The sequence below is a fragment of the Dermacentor albipictus genome, chromosome 6 (assembly GCF_038994185.2).
Source record: "Dermacentor albipictus isolate Rhodes 1998 colony chromosome 6, USDA_Dalb.pri_finalv2, whole genome shotgun sequence".
In the NCBI taxonomy this organism is placed as follows: domain Eukaryota; kingdom Metazoa; phylum Arthropoda; class Arachnida; order Ixodida; family Ixodidae; genus Dermacentor; species Dermacentor albipictus.
Genome location: NC_091826.1, coordinates 115362601 through 115384124, shown reverse-complemented (window position 1 = coordinate 115384124; position 21524 = coordinate 115362601). Strand labels below are relative to the sequence as shown.

Here is a 21524-nt window from a genome sequence, read left to right as displayed (position 1 = left end):
ACTTTGGTCTCCCTCCCGGTGCGTCGACCTATCTACAAAGCTCCGTATTCGTTACACGGGACCATATCGCGTACTTCGACTAGTGACTGACGTCACGTATGAGATAGGGTGAGCCAGTTCCATTGCATCTTCCGTTCCGTTGGCAAGTGACGTCCACGTTTCGAGACTCAAGGGTTGCCACCCTGCCTCTGCTGTTGGTCCTAAGTGGTGCCGGAGGTCATGGTACGTGCTCCTAGAAGACGATGATGTTGACATTTACCAGTGCGTACGTATAAGCTGCCACTGCTGATATGATGATGACGAAGTATTTCGCTTGATCATGACTAGCTTCCATACTGGCCAGTGCTTGCTACCCTTGTAAGCACGCCATGTAAATAGTTTCTTTACTGTGCTTTCACGTAACTATATTTAAAAAGATGGGGAGCATCCTGACGGTTATATTGACACGTGAACTCGTTTATCTTTTGCGGGTGAGCGCTTTTACCGTCTAAGAAATGTTATGCGTCTACATGTATCGGAGGTTTCTATATTATCGATGCTTCTATCCGTTGTCTGTTGTCGCCGAACCTTGTGTAATCTGATTGCATGCATGCGCGACGCGAATCGCGTAGAACTTTGTGGAAGGCACGCGGGTCCCAGCGGTTACTCTGGAACATTCGACGACTGATCTATAAAAGTCGACGCGCTTGACCCGCTGATCAGATTTTCGACGATCGCCGAGTGTGTTCGCCGCTATCGCTGTTCTTTTGAGTGTAGCCTGCTTCTGAGGGCACAAGTTCGCCCAATAAAACGCTAGTTTCCATAATCACAGTTTTGCTGCCTTCTTCACCGTCACTACTGCCTGACAATGTGCAGGCAATTTTTAAAGTATCTTGGTTAATTAAGTGCTAAATGAAAAAGGCTGAACCGCCGTTTTCTCCCTCTTTGGATGCGTTATGTAAAACGCTTACGGAGTTTCCCCGCTGCCGAAGAAGAACCCATAGCAATAGTAAATTTATATATAAAGAAAGTAAATGTCATTTTTGGGTCCTGTGCACCAAATGTTTTAAGATGTGGAGGGTAATTAGAAACCGTAAATTTAATTTATGAGCACTCAATTTCTCTGTCTTGCTTCATACAAGATGCGTAGCTAGTCCTCACGGTCACCTCGACGAGCCAACCAAGTCGGTGCCAGAAAAAAAAAAAAAACTAGCCAAACGAGTCATCTTGTTGATGTCTGCGTGACGTACTTGCAATGCGTCAAATATGATCAGAGTTTCGGCTTTATGAGGTAATCACAGGCTTTGCAGAGAAAGGCTTATTGAAGCGTTCCAGAGCGTTAGTAACCTATATTACGGACCACGTAGGAAGTTTGGTGAATGCCATGCAAAAGAAAAAAAATTGTGACAGAACCCATCTCACTATGTTAACGAACGAGAAGAAAGGGGGTTAACCGAGGAGTATTATTTTTATTACTCATATCATAAAGAGCCAACAAACATTGACTCCAAGGACAACATATAGAGGAAATTACTTGTGCTTAATAAATGAAATAAAGAAACGATAAATAATGGAAATGAAAGTGGATGAAAAAGCAACATGCCGCAGATGGGGAACGATCCCACAACCTTCGCCTTTCGCCTGCGATGCTCTACCAATTTAGCTATCGCGGCGCCGTTTCCCCATCCCCTTTCTTGGGTGTTTATGATTCCTAGTAGAACCCTGGGAATGTTAGCCAGCAGCCACCCACTCATGACTAAGAGATGCGAAGGTTGTGGGATCGTTCCCCACCTGCGGGAAGTTGTTTTTTCATCCACTTTCATTTCCATTAATTTATCGTTTCTTTATTTCATTTATTAAGCACAAGTAATTTCTTTCATGTTGTCCTTGCTGTCAGTGTTTGCTGGCTTCTTATGAATTGACTGTCAACGGTAATGCGTTAGCATTGAATCAATGTAGCGACGCGATGTACTGCCACCGATGAAGCGAATTCATTATGAGGCGCATACTGCAGCGCGACTTCTTTTTCGCGCGTTCTTAAGAACTCTCCGCGCCATCAAGCACCGCTGCCACGACGCCTGCACGTTGCCTCCGAAATGCATGGCGCGCCAGCGTATGCGAACGCAGAGAAACGCGTCTTGTGGCTACTGGGTTAAAGCCCCTTGATAATTTGAAAGTAGTGACACTCTCCTCCGCACGGCGCTTTCCTCCTCGATTCTCCTCGCCCGCCGGCTGCGCACGGCACGCTATTCCTCCTGGGCTCCCGCGGACGGGCCGCAGGATTCTATGGAGGTGTGTTATTTTGGGCCAGTTGCGCGCCCCAGTGGGGTTGAAAATTTTGAGAAATCCTAATAACAGCATTGATAATGCTGGAGGCAACGTTTATGAGGAGGTCGGTTTTTTCTTAAAGCCGTATGAACGGAGTATACTGATTTAAAGGGAGCTTTCAGGCGAGTTCTATACTCCAGACAATTTTTCTACCTCATGATCAGATGCTTTACTTCGTGCGTCTGGTCTAGTATTGCTTGTGACACATCCCTTTGTGTGTGGCTTATTAAGCGAAAGCCTTAGACCTCTGTTTCAATGTCCCGTTGTGAGCTACAGAAAATGAAACCTGACCGAACGAAGTCGGGAAGCGAACCAAAGCATGTGCAGCCACGTATAAGAGATGATTAATGATTACCAAAGTAATGATTGATTAGTGATTGGATTCTTGTTCATGCACCCTAATCCACCCCAATCGGTCTTAATGCCCTTTCATCAACACTTCACCTTAATCCACCATAATCCGCCTTAATACTGCTCCTCGCACCTTAATCTTTATTCATGCATCTTAATCCTTCGTAATGCACTCTAATTCACCTTAATCTTCTTTAATACACTCTAATCAACCTTAATCCTCCCTAATACACCTTATGTCTACCACTAATGATTCATTAATTAACTTGGGTAGTCATTCTCTTATATAGGGGTGGACATGCTTTGGGTACCCTCTGGCCTTCCTTGGGTCACATGATATTTCCAGTTTACAACGCGACCTTGAAACATAAGGTCTAAAGGCTTTCGCCTTAAAACTTAGAGAAAAGCTCAATTTTGACTAGTTAACGCTCATCACCTACAATACTACGGGGATACTTGCCACTAATTTTTTCAGGGCGCAAAGCAGAATCAATAATACTGCGCTTCCGACTGAATAGCAACAGTTAGCGACGTGTGAAGTGATGGAGCCATCCCAAAATATTAAGCATAATGAGGACAACCGCAACAAAAACGGTGGTGAGCAGGCCGGAAGAATGACAAAAAATGCAGCATTACGGGATGCTTTGCTACGAGCTATAAGAAAGACTCCTCAGCTCGCAAAAAACGCTGTTCTTTGTCGGAACAAAGTTGCTTCGGCCAATGTCATGCAGCCACTGCTTCCTGCGCAAGCCGTAACGCTTTCGTTGTGGTATCATAAAAACGGCATAACCATCTTCAGGCTTCTTGCTGCAGTTATATGCGCAACAGCCTGGCATAGCGCTAGCACATAGACCAGAAACACTGCGCACAACGTTCGCTACGCCGAGCTAAAGCACCGAGCCAGCCGTGCTCTGGAGGAAAATGGCGCGAACGAGTAAGAAAAACACAAGCAAAACTCCAAAACTCCAAGGGGGGATTGGGGGTTAGTCTCCCGACCCCCGCCACCCCTTAACCCCATCAAGGACACAATAAAGTTTTATCTCTCTCTCTCTCCAAGATCCGCGCCTTTCCAAGGGCAACAGCAGGGAGACCAATCGTCGTGCAGAAAAACGGGGGCAAAACTGGTCGCCGCGAGGGAACGCGCAAGGGGTGAGGAGGAGCCGAGGAGGTTGCGCGGTGGCGGCAGAGTTCAAAGAGTGTCGCTGCTTTCAAATTATCAAGGGACTTTATGCTGGGTTGCTCTCTCGCGCCATCTTTGGCACTGCCGCAAAATCCGACGTGACGTCAGAGACGAGAAGCGTCTCGGCCGCTGCATGCGTACACTGACGTTGAATTCCAATGGCGGAGTCGGAGCAGCCAACGGACTCCGCCAGCGAGCACTCGACTCTGGCGTAGAGCAACGCCTTCAAATCCGCAAGTGGAACACAACCTGCGCCGTCAGAGCAAGGCGGAAGCCAAGGAGAAAGGAAAGTGAGGAGAGGCCCTACCCCCTCTGCGCGCTAGGAGAAAAGTGTGGAGGAAGTGACGTAGTACGTTCTCCTCTTTTTTGCTGATTTTTCATTTCTTTGCCATAGCGGCCACGCCTTTGGGGCCACAATGGTGGCTTTGTTTTGGTTCTGTGCGCTCACACGTGTTGCTCTGTAGGTTTCGTACCGTGGCAAAGGCGCCGTGCGGGCAGGTTTGCGTTGGTCTTCGTGTTTTGTTGCGCTGCGTTATCTGGACCGTGCTCTCCTGGATGTTGCTGTGGCCAGGTGGGACCAGGAGGAACTAAAATTAGTGAAATGAGCGCTCATGCAACGCTGTACGCAATGTACCGCGCCACGACAATGGCTACGGACGAAGAAATATCCGCGGGAAATTTTGCCCTTTTTCGGGGAATCATGCTGACGTGTTAACGATTGCTTAGTATTGCTGCGGAGCGCGCGGGTCCGAGCAGCACGGTTGCGCGCAGCGCGCTGTGGTTTCGCGAGAAATGTACACAAGAGAGGAGAGCTAGCCCGATAGCCGGAGCAACGCCATGAGCAACGCCAACTTCCGGCTTCACATTAGCTTGACAAAAAGTGACGTCAGGGCCTCTCCTTAGTTTCCTTCCTCCGTGGCGGCAGCCGAAATTCTATCGCTGAGTTACCCATGATGCCTTGCGCGTTGTCATTTCTTTCCGCTGTTCGCTCCCAGCACCGCCGCGCCAGTCACTTGTCTCTTCAGTGCCGTTCACCTGTTGTTCTTTTTAAAGTGCAGAATGGATATCTCGTCAAGCGTGCAGCAGCTTTTGCTTCCTTGCGAGTCGTGACCGGTGGCGCCTCCCAGCAGACAAACGTGGTAAAGGAAATACGTCGTGCAGAGTTCCAGTGCACTCCGCCGATTTCGGCGGAGCATTTTTTTCTACTCCGCGGAGTGACTCCCGCTCTGAATCCACTACGACTCTCATTGGAACGCCTTACTCCCGCCCTCACTCTGTCATTGGAACAAACTTGCTCCGACACGAGCAAAAAAACTTGCTCCGACTCCGCCATTGGAATTTAACATATGAATTGTTCCCTTGCGTGGCCGCACTCATTGATCCAAGTTGACGAGAGCTTCATTAAAGAGCGGCGCATATCCACTGAATAAATAGAGTAAATTCCAAACAATACCCAGACACGAGCTGCAAACTCTGCAAGCACGACCATGCAGACATGGCATTCATCTTGTGGAAATGCACAGAGATCAGATCAATATACGTAGAGGACAACATAGAACCGGACCTTCTCGAGGAGCGATGGCTAAGCACTCTGACTAACTACACGACCAACTATGGGCAATCCAGTGGGCCCGGGCAGCGGCGGAAAGGCTCTGCCTCACGGCACATAATACCCGTGTGGCATGAGCCCGGGCTGGCAACCTCGCAAGTGCTTCTCTCAATAAAGTTTTTCCGTCCGTCCCTAGGAATTCGTGGCGCTGCTCCCTAAAACATTCACGTGAAAGGCGCTCATTGAGAATCGGCACATAGCCAGTTCATTTGTGGCGCAGCCTGCTAGTGGGTCGCGTTGCTGTCCTTGTGACGTGGGCTCAAATCTCGCTAGCATCGGAGAAAAATAACGTCTTGATTTCGTCGTTCCAGAGCGCCACAATTCCTGCCCAATGACCCAGGTAGGCGGGAAAACGGTTACATAGAAACACAGTTACCAAGAGACATAGTCCTCGGAAAGTGCGTGAAGTACCTAAATAATGTCTGCTCATTAAAAACGCAACCTCCCTCAATTTCGACCTGGCGCGTTTTATGCCTGATGAGTGGGGCCCAACTTCAAACGCGTCGGGCATTTAGGGCACTGCGAAAAGGATTCTTTCTGAAGTGCTCGAAAGCAATATATTGCTGTTATGCGCAATGCTTTCTAGTGCTATAGAATAACTGCGCTTGACTCATTTATTGCAAACCGAGGTCGTGTTCAGAAAAAAAATTGAGGTGAAAGTTTGCTAACTCCGACACTCCGACTTGCTCCGACACGAGCAAAAAAACTTGCTCCGACTCCGCCATTGGAATTGAACATATGAATTGTTCCCTTGCGTGGCCGCACTCATTGATCCAAGTTGGCGAGAGCTTCATTAAAGAGCGGCGCATATCCATTGAATAAATAGAGTAAATTCCAGACAATACCCAGACACGAGCTGCAAACTCTGCAAGCACGACCATGCAGACATGGCATTCATTGTTGTCGTGTCGGAGTGTCGGTAACAGTTTGCTAACTTGGACTGGTCGGTACATAATTTGCGACAGAACAGCCTTCGAAAAATTTATTATAACCCGCTCAAGTTAACACAGCACTCGTGTATTTCATTCTTAAGCACTGTTCATTCGCAGAAAAATTTTACGTTTGTGTCTTAATTAGGGTGGTTGGAAATAATAAATGAACGTAGTTTTCGTTCGTGCAGTGTGGAATCCTGCAAGGCGTAGTGTTGCATTCATATTTATAAATTTTGTGCTAGTTTTTTTTTTTTTACTATGCGCTAAGACAACCGTCCTCGAAAAAGAAAGACACGACATTTAGTAAGGTGCACAGTAGTATTGCCCAATTAAACGAAATATCTTCTTTATATGTGGGGAAAATATGGAAAACGTTACTGGCGATGTTCGGAAAAAGTCCACCATTTGCGCATTCACTACAGCCTTTGTACTATTTTACTTCTTTGAGTGCTTCGTTGCGTGGTGTGTTTTAGGAACGGCTCAGTGTCTTGTTGTACCAATAAAAGCCACTCAGATCAATGTTGCTGGAAAGGGGGGGCAACATTACACCGAATGTGTATGCGTCGTTAAATGTAAGTGCATGAACTACTTCCTGTGCAAAAAAAAATGCGCTTGAATGTGTTATACAACGGTTATCCGCTATGTTTTACAGTGACCCTAGAGAATTCTGTGTAACACGGAGCTCGCGTTTTGTGCGAATAGCGTCAACTGTAAATGTAACACGTGGAAAAACTAACGTCCCTGGCTTGAGCATGAGCTTTGCAAATAATTACTAAACATTCGTATCATCAGCCTTTTCATGCGTTATACAAGGTGACCGCGGTGCCTTCTTATATTTTGGGGCAAATAGGGGAAAGTTACGGGTAATATGGAGGCAGTGTTCAGAGAAATAATTACGCCTCTTGTAACCCACTTTTGAACCTTTCCAAAGCGTTATAAGCGTTTTTCACGAAAGGCGTAGGGTATAGCTAGCTCTACCAGAATGGGTATAATAACCTCAAAGATCTGTTTGCCGTAAAAAAAAAGGGCAAGGGGTGAATTTGTGAAAGCACTTGTTCGGTAAATGATTTGTGGCTTTTCTTCAAGGGGGTAATTCACGAATGCATTCAGCGTTTCGTGCCAAGGATAGCTAAAAAACATAACTTTCGAAATCCATGGATAAGTCGAGTAACGCTGCAGCTGCAGCGAAAATTCAAACGCCTAAAGAAGAGGGCGAGAACGACAAACAGGTCTGACTTGAAACTAATGGTCGAACAGATATCGGAGGAGGTGAAGAACAAGATTGCGCATGATAAGAAAAACTATTTCGATATAACACTGCCATCCATTATCAAAAGGTCACCTGAAAAATTTTGGAGATTGGTGAGCCCGAAGTCTCGCTCTAACGACGGACGTGTAGTTTATGGTGGCTGCGTGCAGGATGACGCAGGGGCTTCGATGGCATTCAATAAAAATTTCAGAGACATATTTACGCAAGATGACGGCCGTCTTCCGCCTTTTGAAGTGTCCGTACCTCCTATTCCTGATGTTGTAATAAGTGAACATGGCATTTTAAACCTGCTGTTGAACCTTGAGGTAAAAAAATCTCCTGGACCGGACAATATTCCAAATGCTTTCTTGAAACGTTATGCTGAGTGGTGTGCAAAATACTTACATGTTCTGTACACTAGGTCTTTAAACGAAGCTGCAGTACCTGATGATTGGCGGGATGCCAGAATCGTGCCTTTGCACAAATCTGGTGACAAAACACTCATTCAGAATTACCGTCCAATTTCGCTAACCTCGACAGCTTGTAAAATATTAGAGCATATTATTCACAAACATATAACTGCTTTTATTGAAGAACATAAGCTACTTACCTGCATGCAGCACGGCTTTAGGCGAGGATTTTCAACTAATACTCAACTTGCAGAAATCATTCATGACTTTGCAGCAGCCATAAACGAGGGTAAACAAACAGACGTAATCTTCATGGATTTCCGTAAGGCGTTTGATAAAGTCTCGCATAACAAATTGTTGCATAAGCTAAGCTACATTCTGCAAAATAACAAACTACTCGCCTGGATAAAGAGTTATTTGACTAACCGACGTCAGTTTGTAACACTAAATTCAGCCAGTTCAGATAAGGTGCCCGTTGATTCCGGCGTCCCCCAAGGATCAGTTCTTGGTCCGCTTCTGTTTTTACTTTGCATAAATGACATTGTGGATCACATTTCTGTGGGTATTAGGCTGTACGCTGATGACTGTGTTCTGTACGAAAAAATTTCCTCTGTTGACGATCAAATTAGACTGAATGATGCCTTTAAAAGCATAGTAACATGGTGCAATGACTGGCAAATGGAAATTAACTTCGATAAAACTGTCTTTATGAGAATATCGTTAAAAAACAAGCCTTTATTGTACAACTACAATACCGAAAACATCATGCTTTCTGAAGTAACCGCATATAAATACCTTGGCCTCTGGATTACTAACACTCTCTCGTGGAACAAACATGTTGACAGTGTCACGGCAAACTGCCTTCGAAAACTATTTTTCCTAAGACGCTCTCTAAAATTCGCTACGCCTCCTGTGCGATTTCTTTCTTACAATGCCATCATTCGACCAATGTTGGAATACGCAATTGTCATATGGGATCCCTTTACTAAAAGAAACATTACTAAACTAGAAAAAGTTCAAAAAAGGGCAGTACGATTCATATATAATTCGTATGGTCGCACTTCAGTTACGGAGCTTCTCAGGAGAAGTGGATTGCCACCTGTAACACAAAGGAACCAAACATGCCGTTTAAAGTTTTTATTTCAGCTCATAAAGGGGCACTACAACATTGATACATCACGATTTATCACTTTCTCTACTGGTTATGCTACACGTCATCGACACTCACAGACAATAACACCGTTAATTACTAAAAAGAATTGCTTCAAATTTTCCTTTTTCCCCAGAACTATTGTTGAATGGAATAATCTTACTAATGATGTTGTAACTCAATGCTCATTGCCATTATTTGAATCGCACCTATGTTTATGTAGCGAGTGATTTACTGTGTTATTCAGTAACTGCTTGCATTTGTACATCGCGAGTGACCTATGTTATGTATCGCTGTATATTTACTTGGATGTTTTTCACTTTGTATCCACCCTGCTAAGGTCCTGGTAACAGGACCGCAGTATCAATAAATAAATAAATAAATAAATAAATAAATAAATAAATAATAAAATTATGGCAGATGTGCACGCGAGTATAAATTCGTGTGCGAGAAGTACGGCCTTTCCTAAGATAACCTTAAGGAAGGGCTCGAAACTTCGAAACTGTTGTCTGTGGACACTGTCTCAAACGGGTACCTGATATGCTGGTAACATTTCAAAATTGGGTGGTTTGATTACAGGCAATTGAATATTTAAATGACGCTGTACTAAGGTAACAGCTTTGCGGGAAATGGCGTGATATTCTGAGAAGTCGCACAATTTTGTATTTCGTTGCACGCCAAATGTATTTTGTCTTGCTTCATTTCTGTACAGAGTACTGGTAGGTTGTAAATACTAAGCGACCTTTTTACACCCGCCACGCCCGCATTTTCGTCTTTCCTCTCTTCCTGCCTTTGTTTTTCGTTTCTTTTTTACTCTTTGCGCACCACTTCGCCATGTTTCCCTCCTGATGCAGTCCGTACGCAGTCCAACAGTTCGATATTTTTTATCGTACAATTCTTAGTGAAATTAAATGCAGGTTATACGGAATTCACATAGATTTTGTAAGAATTATTTGGAAAATATGTAGAAATATTGAAATGCGCATAAAACGTTTCAGAAGAGTTTACTTTTGTTCATCGCTCTATGCTGCCTATACCTCAAGGCAGGTCAGGTATAGGTACTTATGTTCAAGTAGATTCTTGCTACCAACTGTTGAGTCACGAATAAGAAGACCCCACATTTTGCTTGACTATTCCGGTTAGATGCTGAAAATGGCAGTCACCTCTTAATCGTCACCGTAAGAACTGTTCTTATGATACTAATAGAGACACGAAGGTGTAGCAACGTGTGGTATGTTGGCGTTTTTTTGCTGTATCCTGAATATGCGTGTCAACTCGCTACATTCAAAATACACTTAAGGCGTGCTTATCGTTTTCTGTGACGACAGAACTGTACAAACCAAACAGGCGGAAATTTTCGAAAGAAATTGTCGGCAACAATGGGATTAAACCACTTCGACGGAGTTCCGCATTTATCTGCCTTCATATCTGCGAAGAATATGCCACACAATCGCTTCTGACTTCTTTTTTGAAGGGAAATAAAAGCAAGGAACCCGATTGGGTACGCAGGGACTAAGGAAGTAGTTCTTCACTCTCTCATTCTTTTCGACAGCTGTGCTTGCAGAAGGCGCGAGTCGGCTCGGTGAACTACGCCCTCGCCGCCTTCAATCTCGAGTACGCCGATGGCCGTGGCGAGTGCGGTGAGGGCGACTTCAGCGAGCTTCGCGCCCTCAGGCGGCTGGTGGACGAAAACTTCAGCGACGACGACTGCGCCGCCATCCGGCAGCCGTCGGAGCAAACGGCCAGCGACGATGTTGCTAGCACCAGCGCCATGCTGCTGAGCACCTAGTTGCGGGGCCGCCGCACTGTCGAACAATAAACGCTGCAGGCAGTGCCACAGCCACATACGAATATATCGTTGTTTCATCACGTCTGGTATGGCCGGTACAACGTCGCTACTGGGTTAAAAAGTTTACTCGGCTGTGGATATGCTGACGTCAGTCGAGATGATGGTGTTCGTTTCCGGGCGGGACAGTACAGGGGAAATGAATTGCCGCATGAGAACTGCTATCCTTTACTGATGACGGAGCTCACGAACACCAACACTAGAGAGCCATGAGCCAATGTAACGTATGGAGAGAGAGAGAGAGAGAGAGAGAGAGAGAGGCAACTTTATTGAGCCGAGCTCGACATCACCTTAGACGCCGTCGATGGAAGTGGTTCCCTCTTCACGGGACCCATATGCTTCCCTAGCCGCCTGGCCCTTGGAGATTAGGACGAGCTGGTCTTCCAGGGCAGTGCTGGTTAGCAAGGTCTCCCATCGCTCGGTAAGGGTGGATGAGGAATGTGGTAGGGTAGTGGGGCAGGTAAGAGGTGGGCGGATTGCCTTGATGAAATCGCAGACTCCAATGACGTGTTGGGGCGTGCCTAACTGGGTTTTGCAGAAATTACAATCCTTCTCGTACCTTTCCGGGTACATCTTGTTTTGAAGGTAAGGGTGCGGGAAGGATCCTGCCTGTATTTGCCTGTAGATCGCTTGCTGTTCTCTGCTAAGCGATTTGTGAGGATCGGGGTAACGGCGCCTCTCCGTCTTATAATGGTTCGTAATGTCTCTGTAACTAAATATGGACTGTGGCTCACCTTCCTCAACCCGGTGTTCCATCTCTCGGGCGAACTGGTGAGCAAGTTCGTTGCCCTCCAGCCCAGAGTGAGCCGGTGCCCATATTAACTCAACTTTCCTTTCAGATACATCGTGTTTACTTTTGAAAATATCTAGTGCCGCAACAGACACCCACCCCTTTCTGTAGTTGTTATACGCCTTTTGCGAGTCGGTGACAATTATTCCCACCTTGGGCTGCGCGAGTGCTATCGCTATCGCGGCCTCTCCTGCCACCTTGGGAAAAGACGTCTTGATGGAGGCGCAGGTTACGAGAACATCCCGCGTCGTAACTGCCAGCGTGGCTTTCGATGAAAACTTGGCTAACGAAGCGTCTGCGAAGAGAGTGACCCCCTCTTCATCTGCTACTATTTGACCCAAAGTCTCCGTCAAGGCCGCTGTACGAGCCGCTCTGTGGCCGTCGTTACGACCCGACCTCATGTTTCTAGTAAGTGGCTTACTGTGGATTTTATGCGCCCACAACCTGGGTAACGGCCCCGTTTCTTTCCGCTCTGCCTCCTGTCAGCCTAACTTGGCAAGAACGCGACGTCCTGCCGATGTTTGACTGAGTCGAACTGTTCGATTAGACAGATGAGCTTCTATTAACTCTTTTTTTATAACTCTTCGACGACGTTGTGCTTGGCCATGCCAAGAAGCTTGTCGGTCGAAGAATGTTTCGGCATGCCCAGCGCCATCTTGGTTGCCTTCCGTATAATGACGTTCAACTGGTCCCTGTCTTTGCTGAGTAGCTTGAGGTACGGCTCCGCGTAAACGATGCACGACGTCACGAAGGCCTGGATGAGCGTCAGTGCATCGTCCTCCTTCAATCCCCTTTGTCTGTTTGTGACTCTTCTGATCATGTTTGAACGTATGGAGCCACAGACACAGGGCTCCGGAAAACGGCAAGTTGTCACGGATGATGACGCGACTGCCTGATTTGTGGGAACGACGTCATACGAGTGCTTTTTCAAGGACAGCCGAACGCCAATGCGCTGCCTTCACAAACTAGAAAAAGGGTAAACATTCGGGAGATATTGGCCTCGTTCTCTAAAAGGCGCAGGACATTATGTACCACATTAGCTTCACCGAATCCCCCACGCCGTATATTGGAGAGATTAAAGTCTTCCCGGCAAGAATTCGTGAACACAAGAATCACCTTCACCACCTAAGCAGATAACGCAGCGGTATAGCAGAATGCTGTGAGCTTTCAATGCGTAAGCATTTTAGGGTGTGAGCATCCTTGGGCGAGTACTCCGATTCTGTCACGCGAAAAGTGTCTTGTATCTGCACAAGAATGCGTAATTTGCGAAGTTAAGGCATTTAATCGTTATAATAGTGTAATTGTAGATGGTTAGCAACTTTATAAGCAATAAGGGACAATTTAAACAAAAATCAACAACAAAGAAACCAAATTGATAAGAGAGAACAGACACAGGAATACATAGGGGTCAATAGAAAATACATGGGGAAGGTTGTAGCAGGGGTGGGCCCATTGAAATTTGGGAGTGCACCAACTTAAAGTTTGGAGATGGGCCAACTTGAAATTTTGGGGTGGTCCACCTGAAATTTGGCGCTGTGCCAACTTTAAATTCAGAGGTAGACAAATTTGAAATTGCGATGTGGTCTAACCTAAATTTATGCGTGGGCCAACTTGAAATTTGCAGGTGGGTCAACTTAAATTTTGGGGTAGGCCAACTTGAAGTTTGCAAGTGGGCTAAATAAAAATCTGGGGGATGAGCCAACTTGAAATTTTGGGGTTGGTCAACTGATTTGAGCCAACATGAAATTTGCAAGTGGGCTAACTGGAAATTTGGATATGGGCCAACTTATATTTAGGGGAAGGCCAACTTAGATATGGGGGTGGGCCACTTTAAACTTGGCGGTGGGCGAGCTTCACACCTGGGGGTGGGCCAACCTAAATTTCAAGGTGGGCCAACTCTAAGTATGCAAAGGACCAACGTGACACCAAATTATAGGCCAACATGACATTAGGGTGTTGCGCCGACATGGAATTTGCAAGTGGGCCAACTTGAAATTTGGGAGTTGGCCAAATAGAAATTTGGATGTGGGCCAACATGGAATTTGCAAGTGGGCCCACTTGAAATCTGGGTTTGTCCAACTTGAAATTTGGGGTTTGGCCAACGTTATTTGAACGTGGGCGCCTGTGTCCGTGCGCCTGTCAAAGCGCTAAAACGCATATGAGCACTGCTATGTCTCACACCATCTCACCACTGAAGGAGGAGCCGGCTCCGAAACGTTGGGTTTTAAAATAAATTTTGGTTGGATTTTTCCTTTGCTTTTATCCACACTAAAATCAGTGTATTTATTCGCATAATCAACTAAATGATTGCATGATGAGGCTGTGGCTGTAGACCGACACAGCTAAGCTGGGCTCTTGTTGGCACTTTTCGCATGCTAACGCTATGATTGGTCGGCATAAAGGATCAAGATATATTTTTATATGCCCTCCTTATTGCCATTTGGATATGCGACCCATAAATGAGTACATGCTTTACGTTTACAGCGGCGCACCTGAAGACGTCTCCCAGCCTGCATGGATGGGGCAGGAAAGCGCTCCTCAAATAGCTTGCACGTGACAACACCGACAGAGCTGCTCACTGTGCGGGTACTCCAGCATTGCGGCTAGGCGTTCCCACATGTAACGTGCTTCTACGCCATGCACGCGGTCGAAACGCTATCGGCGTCGATTACACGCCGCATAAGAGGGTAACAGATGCGGCTTTTAACAGATGCGGTAACATGCGGCACGTGGAGGCTAAGATGACGTTGGTGCCTTGTTATTCCCGTAATCAGCCCCAAATACTTGAAGGGTCCAAATGACTGGTATATCAAGAGGGGAGGGGAATATTTCATCGAGACAGTCTACATGCTCGCCTAAACGAGACATAAAGGACTTGTCTGAAATATTGGTCCAAATATTCTTGTCAGTATGTTAGGAGTATTTTTCGGCAATAAACTACCATTTGATTGTATTTTGTATCTTCGCTTTGAGATGCATGCTGGAAGAAGAGTACAAACCTCAGGCCCCACTGCAGCCAAAGTGTCAGCAGGCCGGGGATAAAGTGTTACTCTCATTCAGCCGATACCATTTGGGATCACACAATATAACTGGCTAACAAAATGCACCAATATATTGAGAAATATCAGTACTTTATTTCTAACACCAATCAAGTTTTGTCATGGAGGAAGAAAACTGACTACGTTGGAGAAAGCATGTCGCCAGGCATCGGCAATGCAACGTCCTCTGACGCCGCTCCTCCAACACTCTGGAACCCATGCACGCGTTAACTATGGTCGGGTGCAACTTTAGAAAAAAGGGCGCGTGTACTCCTCTAAGGCGGATGCACACGAGCCTCCACCAATGGGCGCGCACTCTAGACTGACGTCACGAGCCGGACAGCCGGCGACCCCGTCGATGGAGAAGATGGCCGCCCGCGCTTCAAACCGGGCCGAGTCGCGTCAGTCGTGTGCGTCTGCCCCTCACCATAATGAATTCCCGAACTGCTTGTGATGGTCTACCAGGTCGGAAATATATATTGCGAGCTTATGATGCACCATTCGTACCGCACGCATTCATTCTCAGCCGTGATCCGGCGACGAAAGATTGCAAGGAGCATCGCTGACGCTGCGCTACGCTTCGTCTGAAAACAGGATCGTGCGGCGACACACCGCTACACTCATCCTGCGTCTTTGTTTCATGGTGTTTTGTTTTGCTCCAAAGTGAAGTTACGGCGAGGAAAGTTTGTCAAACTCTGGCGCCTACTATTAGCGGCGAGTGTGTTCATGCACCGTGTCGCTGAACAAAAAGAAAGAAAAGAAGAGAATGAACGAAAACCTATCCCATTCTTGAAAATAAGTTTGTGAAGACACTAAACTAAAAGATACAAATCTTATGCTACCTAAAACCAGGAGTATTTATTTAAAACAATGAATGAAACATTTATTGTACATTTCCTGTCTCGATCGTCTTCCTGTCTCGATCGCGCCAGCTTTGTAATGGTTTCGATAAATACATAGTTTTTTGAAGTACTTTTCATGAAATCACACCTCGTTACAAAGGGAATAGGCAGAATTTTCCTTTCCCCCATCATAAGCTCAACCGCCCACAAGCTAGCACACTCCGCATGCTCCAGACGGGGTCCTACTCCTCTAGGGGCTTTCTGAACATGCTCGACCCGGACATTGATGCGCTCTGCCCAGATTGTGGCACTGAATTTAGCTCATTAATTCACATGCTCTGGCAGTGCCCTGTTTTACAGGATTTTAAACGAGAAGAAGACTGGACGAAGGCCATCACAGACCCGAAACAAGACGTCCAGCTCCTGGCTGTCCAGATGGCCCGTGAACGAGCAGAGAGGCATGGCCTCTCTGTTCCGACATGGGACTAGCCAACGGATGGGTAGGGACCTACCTAGCAGGTACCCGCCTAGCTCCTCAGGACTCCAATAAAGTCGTTTGCTACTACTACTACTACTACTACTTGCTGAATAGCAACTGATTCATTTTAAACTCGGAAAACGAGTAGTAAATGTGCCGTGTACATGTAAGCCAGCGCAAAAGCCATGCAGAGCTGCTCTCTCTCTGTTTTGTCCCTTGTAATGAAGCTAAAAAACAGACGACGTGCAGCATTGTAGAAGGCACGGGGTTATTTTTCTAGGTGGCAGTACTGTTTCTGAGTGAGCAGTGTTCCTGTATATGCTCCCGCAGGGAGCATAGTTGTTCATTTTTCCGACGCCGCTCGCATCGCTATTCGCCGAGCGCAATCACTTGGTGCAAAATGACTTCAAATGCTGAACCGGCGTCAGTGCGAAGCCAACTTTACGCGCACGACACCGAGTCGTCGTTTCAGTCAGTGCCATCGACATTGCAGTCAGCGGATCGTCGAGCGTGCGTTGCATTCGTCGGCTGTGGGTGCCAGGTACAGTACTCGATGACATTAAGTCAAGGACCTTGGTGAAGTAATGCGCAACACATCACATTAACACTTGTATTCGACTATGACGGGGTGCAGTGCACCAAACTGCACAAACCTCACGAAAGGTGGCAAAGCTTTCTACGAGGTGCCGTGCGGAAGAATAGATGTGCGCCGGCGACTGGTATGGCTACTGCGCATGGGACGAGGGCGGCCGGCTCCGAAAGGGAAGGATATCCGAGGTGCGTTCGCCTTGTTTGCAATAAATCAACATTTATCTCGAGTAACACCCATGCCGACATGCGTACGCGTGGCATGACAGGTTGTTCACTTGCACTATTTTTGGCATATGTGGGCAGCACGACACAGGCGCGGGACAAAGAATGAACGACACGTCTGTGTCGCGCTGCACATGTACGCCAAGAATGTTAACCTACCAATACGCCCAATTCGCTGTGTTTGTTGCATGGTTGTTCTGACTATGCGGGTCTAGAACAGCGTGTTCAAAACAGAATAAATGCTAGCAGATACTATTTGCCCATTGCGCCTTGGTTTTTCTCTCCTCTATTTTTCTTATGTTATTTTTTGTCGGCGTTGAAATTTTCGCGTAATGTTGACTGATGTGCCTGGGTTCAGTTTTGTATAGTAAGCGAGAACCTCGCCAGCTCCCACTTATGAGACAGCTGTGATGGCTTCAATATTTACCACCAACAATATCTTGCTGGTTAGATCGGCCTTAGCCGACATGAGGAATGTAAAATTCGGCCTGTATGTTTAATAGCCGCTGTGTTGCAGTAAATTTATTTGAGTAGTATGAAGAGATCAAGGAAAATCTGTTCTCATATTGCAGTCTGTAATGTGTGAATAATTACTTTGGAAGTTTACCATTTTGGTGAGTATATAGTGCAATATAAATAAGCTTTTGTTACTCCTAATGGCTTGTTGCCTTTCCAGTTGCTTTGAATTCTGCCTCCCAAGGCTCCAAGAACCAGCACTCTTGCCCTGCTTCCAGCATCCATTGGTGAATCATTCCCTTGTACGAAATAAATTTGACCTAGAAGCTCCTGCACCTTGAATCTTTTTCCACTTGCTGATTTGCTGCTACGAAGCAGCTGTTTCCTCTGCGGTATGAATGAATAGTAGAAATAAACTTTGCATAAGATGTGCGCATGTCACCATTTGAAATGCGTTTAAATGTACGTGTATGCACCGCATATATCGAAAGCCTGCAGCTGCTGTGAACGACACTGAGGGATAAACGACGCTCTCTTAATGGTCACTGACATAACTGCAGCTACGATAGTTCGCTTGGGGACGATCATTATTCCACTGGTTTCGGGAGCCAAATTCACATAATTGTCCACGTTACGGGTGTGAAGTTTTTTTTAAACATTCTTCAAAGCATTTCTTGCCTTCCGGCCTCGGCGAGAAAACTTCATATGCATGCTGAAAAGCGTTCCACCACTTTTTGTTGCGAAGTGCTGCGTGTTTGCTGGCAAACTTTCGAGCTGTTCAGCCACGGGCGTAGTCAGGATTTTATCTTGGGAGATCGAGGGGGGTCCTACTCCGTATACGCACGTTCGTGCGTGTGTTTGTGTATGTGCGTGTGTATGTATATGCACACACGATTTAAAAATTTCTGGGGGTTGGAACACTGCTCCCCTCCGTATACACTAATGGTTCCAGCATAGCCTACATTGAAAAGTGCCATCTTGCTCAGCACTTACGAGCAATGGCCACATGTAGCTCGAGACCAGCAGACAAAAAAGCAAATGGAACATTGCACGGCATTTGCCTCCTGCTCGCGCGAGGAGTGGCTTCACAGCATAGCTGGAACATAATGCCGGACCTATGCGCAACTCTAACCCCTGCGGGAGCATATACAGGAACGCGAGTGAGCACACAACGAGCGCATGAAAAATCCCGTCCAACTAAAGGCTAACAGCTTCGATGTAATAAAGTCAAGTGAAGTAGAAATTAATGGGGTCACTCTGGTTGGTTCTGTCGACATTTGGCTCAGTGAAAAGACGCTGCATAGTTATAAAAAATTTTTTGCCAAGTAAGATTTAGTGTACAGAGTTGGGGGTGGGGTCATCTGTCGACACGATGATAGCATGTTAAAAATTGCCTGATAAAACATTAACGTGTTATAACAAGATGGAACACTGCCGGACAGATCGTCCACAAAGGTTTGAACTCAGGAGAGCGATTACAAATGATCATGATTCTTTTCCGGTAAGCTAGCTCTACGACAACCCATACAATCTCGAGATCGCAGATAACAGAGACCCATCCTTATTTGTAGCCAGTAAATTGTGGCAAAATATTCGTAAAGCACAACTTTAGAGGTCATCTAGGGCATGCCGTCACCTCGGGGTACATCGCGGTCCCGGCGTTAAACTGAAAATTCGCACGACGTTGCAAATAATTAGTGGTCTTTGATTTCCGGTCCAAGCCATGTTGCGGTCAAGGCTGCAATATGAGGTTCATGTGTGTTGATGTCAGATCCTAAAGACGCACGTTTATTGCAAATGCCTCCATTTTTGATGAACATAAATGGCGTATTCGTCAGGTTGCATGCGCTGACCCTGCCTTTTTTATAGCCGGCAGTTAGTGTTGGGTTAGTCAACTGGCTAGTGAGTGCTGTGGCAGATACCTGTACTCTGCACCATCTACTGCATCGCTGTATGATGGCGATGGCACGTGTTCTTTCCCACACTCGGTAACCGGGTCGAACATACACTGCTTATTATTCGCGGTAAACCGTTTCCAGCACAAATGGTAGACGGGTGAGCCAGGCTTTTTCTTGGCAAACTGAATTGGTAAATCCCCACTGTCCCTCTTGCAAACGTGTCGAAAACAGTCAGCCAGACACAGGCTCAAACCGTGATGGCGTTTCATTCGCCAATAATTTTTCTGCAGTAAATGCTAAACTAGATCAACTGACGACAACAGTTACGGCACTTGCTACTAAGGTAGAAGAACTGCTTACGTTTAAAGCTACGGGGGAAGAGATGGCTGAAAAAGTCAGTGAAATTCAGTCTTCAATTCAATTTTTGTCTAATAAGTATGATACCGTAATTTCCACCATGGAAGCTAACCAAGCGGACATGACCCATCTCAAGTGGCATCTTTGTCCAACTGCTGTCACTCAGGCTGACTTGCTGGACAAACTAAGAAGCGAAGTAAATGATCTAGAACAATATAGTAGGAAGTGCAATTTTGAATTGCATGGGCTACCGCTCACGCCTAATGGGAATTTGAGGTCGTTTATGGGTGAGTTGGCCCAGCATTTAAGTATAACAGACTTTACACCTAATATGATCACTACTATACATCGCCTGCCCAGTAGAACGGATTCCATTCCGCCCATACTGGTCCAGACTTGCGATGTTGCAACAAAAGACGAATGGCTTAGAGCAAGAAGGGGTCTCTCGGGCTTGGTTCAAGCAGGGTCTTTGCCGCGGCTTTATTTCAATGAAAATTTGACGCGCCACAACAAGGATCTGTTCAGACTGGCTCGTCTGAAAGGGAGGGAAAAGAGCTTCAAGTTCATTTGGACAAGGAATGGCAAGATTTTCGCCAAGAAATGTGAGGGCGCATCCCTCATCTGTGTAGAGAAGGAGTCGGACCTGGATAAGATAAGCTAAGATGGCAGACACTGGCACTCTGACTTGCAATAATTTTGTAGAAGTTTCAAAGTTTTTCAATACTTGCAAAGGTGATGCTTTTCGTGCCTCACATGTTAACATTCGCAGCGTTCGAAAACACTGGGACGAATTTTGTGCAGTCACGGCATCTACTCGTTCCGACTATGATGTCTTTGTAATAACAGAAATGAATGTCACAGCAGACAGCCTGAAGCATTGCACGTTACCTGGTTACAGGTTGCATTCCTATACGCGCCAAATACAACGGGTTGGGGGAGTTGCAGTATTTGTTAGAGATACCTTGATCGTAACAAAGCTAAGTTTTAGCTTTCACCACGCTGAAGTTATTGCCCTCCGAGTAAATACGCCTACTTTGTCATTGGTTCTGTTCGCTATTTATCGGCCTCCTTGTTTCAACGGTCGATTGTTCTTAGCCGAACTCGATCACACACTCTCGACTCAGTCACACGAAGATTGCGTTTGCCTGATAGGCGACATCAATATCGATATATTACGCCCTGCAGTTGGCTTGGTCGCAGATTATCTTGATACGTTGTCGAAATGGGGACTGCAGACTACCGTTCAAAAAGCAACGCGTGAAGAAGACCTATCTGGCCGGCTTACCGCTTTCTACATTGACCACATAAACATTCGTGCTCCAGCTTTGATCTTGCAATCTGCGGTTGTGGAAAGAAAACTTTCCGATCATTACTTTGTTTGTTGCTCGTTGACTCGGCAATCTAGCTTATCTGTCTCCTCAGTGGCCTCCATTAAGAAAGAAGTTTCCATCTGTGATTCAAAAACCTTCTACTCTAGTATCAAACTATGCCTGGGACGCGTTTTTAAAAAGTGTTGCACCAGCCGATATCTACGACAGGCTCGTTGAGGTATTACACCGGCTTAAGAAGGCGGCCACACGCATCGTACTCGTCAAACAGCGTAACAAGGAAAATAAATGGATGACTTTAGAAATTCTGGCTGCATTAAATGAAAAGGACCTTCTCTGGGCGCAAACTAAACGTTACCCCGCCTCTGAAGCGATGCGGTCAAAATTCAAAGAAGCCAGAAATAGGGCAAATGCAATGATTCGTCGCGCCAAGCGAATGCATTTACGGAATGAATTTAAATCCGCTCGGATAGACACCAGAAAAACATGG

At 46.1% G+C, this 21524-nt stretch overlaps 1 protein-coding gene across 5 annotated transcripts in view; it reads left to right on the top strand.

Moving 5' to 3' along the window:
- Positions 1-11027, top strand: part of LOC135908321 (uncharacterized) — a 129636-nt gene extending 118609 nt beyond the window's left edge. For all 5 annotated transcript variants that reach the window (XM_065440082.2, XM_065440080.2, XM_065440079.2 and 2 more), the window contains one exon: positions 10741-11027. In XM_065440082.2, coding sequence (XP_065296154.1) covers positions 10741-10977 — 237 coding nt within the window. In that variant the 3' untranslated portion in view covers positions 10978-11027. The remainder of the gene's footprint in view (positions 1-10740) is intronic.
- Positions 11028-21524: the final 10497 nt, after the last annotated feature.